The 5,572-nt window shown below is 36.6% G+C and overlaps 1 protein-coding gene across 1 annotated transcript; it reads left to right on the top strand.

The window, feature by feature from the left end:
- Positions 1-444: 444 nt before the first annotated feature.
- rps16 (ribosomal protein S16) lies at positions 445-4,056 on the top strand. The gene is made up of 6 exons (XM_084408454.1): positions 445-670; positions 760-811; positions 1,624-1,725; positions 3,468-3,564; positions 3,730-3,777; positions 3,867-4,056. Exons 2-6 carry the CDS (start codon positions 764-766, stop codon positions 4,010-4,012), a joined length of 441 nt encoding a protein of 146 aa, XP_084264580.1. The 5' UTR covers positions 445-670; positions 760-763; the 3' UTR covers positions 4,013-4,056.
- The last annotated feature ends 1,516 nt before the right edge of the window (positions 4,057-5,572 follow it).

Here is a 5,572-nt window from a genome sequence, read left to right as displayed (position 1 = left end):
TATTAACCCTTGGGATATAAAAAAGAAAATGAGGGTTAAAATTATTACTATGATGATTTTAATGGTTTCCTAATCTAGCCTATAAAATACAGTAAACTAAATCTGAAAGATGATGCACTTGGTTCGCCAAACTCATTCTACTCCAATGTTGTTGATTCGAAATGTCGAATGATTCTCTTGTAACAGAGCGCCATCTAGTGGCGAGGTGTAACATTTAGCATGTGGAATAAAAGTCACATAAAAATAGATAAATATAATTGTTATATAACATAATTTTGATGTAATGAATAGTACGTATAGTAATCTGAATGATCAGAGCTCTATTATTATTATTATTATTATTATTATTATTATTATTATTTACCTCTATTTCAACCTATGATTTCAAGCCATCGATTGAAATTTGTCTGAATAGATATGCTTCCTTCACCTGCAAAGGAAAATGAAGTGGATCATAATGGTGTTCCAAATTAAATGTATAAATAATAGTTAATCTATTTACTTACGTGAATATTAGAATTGTGTTATCTTGTGAATGTGAAGTGTTAAAAAAAAAGAAAAATTACAATTACGACTGTCGTAAACACAAGATTGTTTACGACAGTGCCCCTGCTTTTGCGCACGGGAAACCCCTGTGCGGCCTCTCCGAACAGCGCTCCAGCTCTGAAAGGTATGTTCCTCAAGCAGTTGTCACTAAAATACGTATTTAAAGAATAATTTATGCTTCAATTAAAGGACAATCATTTTATTTTTTTCCAGAACCATGCCAGCTAAAGGTCCTCTACAGTCTGTCCAGGTTTTTGGACGTAAAGTGAGTATTTAAACGCTGTATGTCCTCGTGCTCGTGCACTGCGGTGATGCGGGTTTGAGATTAGCCGGCTATGCTAACAGATGTATGTGGTTGTAAATGGCTGTGAATCTAATGTTTTTATATAGTTTATGTACTAAACGTTACCGTTAGAGGTCCTACAAAAGTATATGTGGTCTTAAACCATTAAAATGTAAAATAAGCATATGTGCTGTTTAGATTAACAGTGAGTGATGAATAAAGTGTTGGTAATGGCTATTTGCTGACACGTGGGAAAGTTCAGTGTGTACATGTACAACAGTAATTCATACAAAACAGTTGCTTTTACATCTGATCGTCATGTTTTCTGTTGTTCAGTAGTTATATAGATATTGTAGAGGGGTTTCTTGTTTGTCTTACTAACTGTTAGCCTGTACTTGTGTCTAGTATAGCAATAGGTCTTAATTCTGATCATAAGAATATCATACAATATTTAAACCCCACACAATGCATGTTTGAGCAGTTTTAACTGAAAGCAACTTGCCCTGGCATATCCCAAAATATATCGGTTCCATTGTATCTCAAGATGCACATCAGTAATGTGTATTTTCCTTAGGCACATTTATAAAAGCTACTTAAATGCCCTAATTGAACTAATTCCTAATCCTGTCTTAATCTAAGCCCTGTTTGTGAAACTGGGCCTTTTAGAATATCCTAAATGTGCAATGCTTTTGTTATGTGCAACGCCAGTATCAAGATTTAAGACCATCGTGCTATAACATCTTAATAGTGTCATATTTGATGTGATGTCTGATCTGTTTTTTCACTATCAACAGAAAACAGCCACAGCTGTTGCCCACTGCAAGAGGGGAAATGGGCTTATTAAAGTCAACGGAAGACCCCTTGAGATGATCGAGCCTGCCACTCTGCAGTACAAGGTACTTTAATTACAGATATGGAGTGCTTAGAATAGAAATATTCAATCAGATCTCTATATCAGTCAATTCTTGAATTAAGTCTAAATGTAGATTGTCGTCATTCATTCATGCCATCCCAAACCTGTATATGTTGGTAAATAAAGGTGGGTTTTTTAAAGAATATCCAGAATTTTTTTTGGTATAATAAAAATGAATCAGGAATTGGTGCTGTCACCTTTGTGGAAGAAAAACACCAAAATGTCAGGTTTTGTTTACTGTAAAGCCTGGCATCCTCCACAGCACTTGTTACCATGTTCATGTGCCCTGAGAAGAAGTAATGTCAGATTTGGGAAAATTATGCCGCTTTTCAATGTATAAATTTAATTTGCATTCATGAATCAAAAAATCAGTCCAGGTTTCAAGTCTCACTCTGAAATTAAAATTGAGACTGATTTTATTTTTATGGGATATTGCATTGTTTATAAATGATTTATCAGTGTACTTAATTTTTAATGTTCATGTGCCCTCGTTATCATTAATCAGAAACATTAACTTTCCCTCCCCTTCACGATGGCATCTTTTCTCATCCGTCTGTCACTCACATGAGATTGTAGCAATTAGCAAGTGACAATGACCCATTCATTTCCTGATGGACAGTCAAGTCCTGGCTTTTTTCTTGCTGAGAAGCCGTACCATAGGATCTGTGTCATAACAGTAAATAATAGATGATCGCAATTTCCATTGCATGCCAACTTTAAAGGGTTAGGCCACCCAAAAATGAAAATTCTGTAATTTACTCACCCTCATTTCGGTCCAAACCTGGAAGACTTTCGTTCATCTTCAGAACACGAATGAAGATCTTTTAAATGAAATCTGAGAGATTCTGTTCCTCCATAGACAGTCTATGTATAAAGAGATCAAAAAACGAATCCATATAAAAATATGTATCGGAGAGTCACTTTATATGATGAACAAAATGTTTATATGGAAATAAAAGCCTAAATGTAATCCATTCATCATAAAGCGATTGAGTCTCTTCAGAAGATTTGTATTCAATCAACTTTATTCAAGACACAGAGGTCCATAGAGACAACACAGTACAGATATATAAATATAAAACAGTACAAAACATTTAAGAATGATGCAGATGAGGCATCATTAAAACATATACAGGCCATATACATATATTAAACCGCTCAATATGGATTAGTTTTCCGATCTCTTGTGAACTTTTTGAAACATCAGCATGATTGTTGCGTCGCTGTCAATGGAGGGACAGAAAGCTTTTAGATTAAAGTATCGTCTTTTGTATTTCGAGGATAAACAAAAGTCTGATGGGTTTGGAACAACATGAGTGAGTAAGTGACAGAATTAAAAAATGTTGGGGTGAATTAACCCTTAAATTAAAGTGAAGTCCAAGTATGGAAACCCATATTCGGAATTTGCCCTCTTCATTTGACCCATCCAAGTTAGTGCACACACATTAGGAGCAGTGAGTAGTGAACACACACACCCATAGCAGTGGTGGGCAGCCATTCACTGCAGTGCCCGGAGAGCAATTGTGGGTTAGGTGCCTTGATCAAGGGCCATTTCCTGCCGGTAATGAGAAATCAAACCTTTAAGTTTAACTCTCTAACTATTAGGCCACAACTGTCCAACTTTAAGTGTACACTTATGTACATTCATCAGGATAGAGTCCTTTAGCTCTGTGTGAGGAGATTTTGTTCATACGTCTACTAACGGAGTGTTTCTGTTTCCTTTAGCTGCTGGAGCCTCTTCTGCTGCTGGGTAAGGAGCGCTTCGCTGGCGTTGACATCAGAGTTCGCGTGAAGGGTGGTGGACACGTCGCTCAGATTTACGGTTAGTAACACTGGCTGATGGTGGAAGCCATTTGCTCTGATTTGTCTTACCGTGAAAGTATTTGTACATGAGAATCGGTGAACGGTAAATGGATAGATTCTTACCTAAGGTCGCAGTGTTCAAAAACTTCTGTACTGACATTAACATGTTTCACTCTTCTTTCAGCCATTCGTCAGGCCATCTCTAAATCCCTGGTTGCCTATTATCAGAAATGTAAGTGTGCGTCATTGTAGTCATTATGTTGTGAAGATGAATGTGGAAGTGTCTGCATTGTCATATTTGTCTATTTTCTCTTCTCCCAGATGTGGATGAGGCTTCCAAGAAAGAGATCAAGGATATCTTGATTCAGTATGACAGGACCCTGCTGGTCGCTGATCCCCGCCGCTGCGAGTCCAAGAAGTTCGGTGGACCTGGAGCTCGCGCACGCTACCAGAAGTCCTACCGTTAAAATCTCTCTGTACATTTTCATATAATAAACCTGAGGGGGAACAATTATTTTGTCTTGAGGAGTTCTTGTGCTTGTAGTCTTGAGTTTGAATGTGCTCTGTGTTCAGCAGTCGATTTGGTTTTAATTTCCACATGATTTCAAACTAGTTCACAAGGTTTTTGTAGGTTCTCAAGGTTCACTGAGTCAAATAATATAATTTCTACTGAAATTCATCATTTTATGTAATTGAGGTAGTTTACAATTAATGTTACAGGTTAATTACAGGCTGATGTATGTGTGGAATGATTATGATAGTAAAATTCAACAATGAAAGAAATGGCCTGTTTCTATTCTGCAAAAGGATAGTGATGTGAAATAATATATAGAGCTACATCACATCTAAGAACGTGTTTTGAGTGAGTATACATGCTGATTATTGAACCACTAGCATTCTATTAATTTTGCCATAGAAAGGTATGTCAAATAATTGAATGTGGCTCTTGAGTCAACAACAGTGGTAGATTTTAAGTGCATACCTATGGAGGTTCCAAAAGCAGCGCTAGCTACTGGTGAAGTACACTAAATAGTCATTAAATTATTGTATATTTTAAATGCTCTATATGGAGTAGCATTATTCTTTGAATAATATTATAAACCAGAATTTCACTATTATTTTGTTGTAAATGGTGGTGCTGCACCTCGGTCATATCTGGTTCTTAACCAGTAATACATAGATTTACAGAACATTTCCTTGAACGATGAAAGTGAAAGCAATGTATATTTTTATCCACTAGAGGGAGCCAAACCTATATAGCCCTAATGTAGATCATTCAGGTCAGCCGAAAGCACGTAATGGTACTGAATGATGACTGATATCTGAAATTTCCAGAAAGACAGCAAAGCATTAGTGTGAGCACAAGGGAGGAAACACTAAATACAATCAGATTAAAGAAGCTTGCATACTTGTTTTGTTGTTTTTAATCTCTGCAATACATCCTCTGAGTCTAAAGAGAGTGATTCATCTGTTCTGTAGCTCTCAGATTCTGGGTGAGGTAAGAGCAAGAGATAATGAAATAAGAGCTGTCTTGCTATAGGCCACACTGCTGCTTCTCGGTCTGATGTGATTCACTTATGGTAAATGGCTGGTATTGATCCATTACTGGCAGTTGGATCACCAAGTGGACGCAGATGGTGAAAACACCGTCTTCCAGCTCTTTTGGACATTTGCATCCTGCTACTTTGCCTGAGGATGCTTCTTGCATTTCATTACGGTCTGATTCATGTAGATGCAATGAACTGTGCTGTCATACAGATACCATGGACCTAGAAAATACACGGGTTTGGTCCTATGATACTACATAAAAATATGTGCATTAATCCCCTGTGTTTAGGCTTGGGTCGAGAATGAAAACCAACAAATGCTGGGTTTTTATTCAATAAAGTTTTCAAATAATGATAGACCCTCTTAGAAACAAGTGTAGGCTAATTTGTCAAAGCACATTTTAAAATGATAAAATATTACGAATAGAACTTGATTCTACGTTTTTATCATTTCTGAGTTACAATAGTTACAATAAAATA

Source organism: Rutilus rutilus (assembly GCF_951802725.1).
Source record: "Rutilus rutilus genome assembly, chromosome: 4".
Taxonomy (NCBI): domain Eukaryota; kingdom Metazoa; phylum Chordata; class Actinopteri; order Cypriniformes; family Leuciscidae; genus Rutilus; species Rutilus rutilus.
Note: the sequence above shows the minus strand (reverse complement) of the source record. Positions and strands in the feature narration are given on the sequence as shown.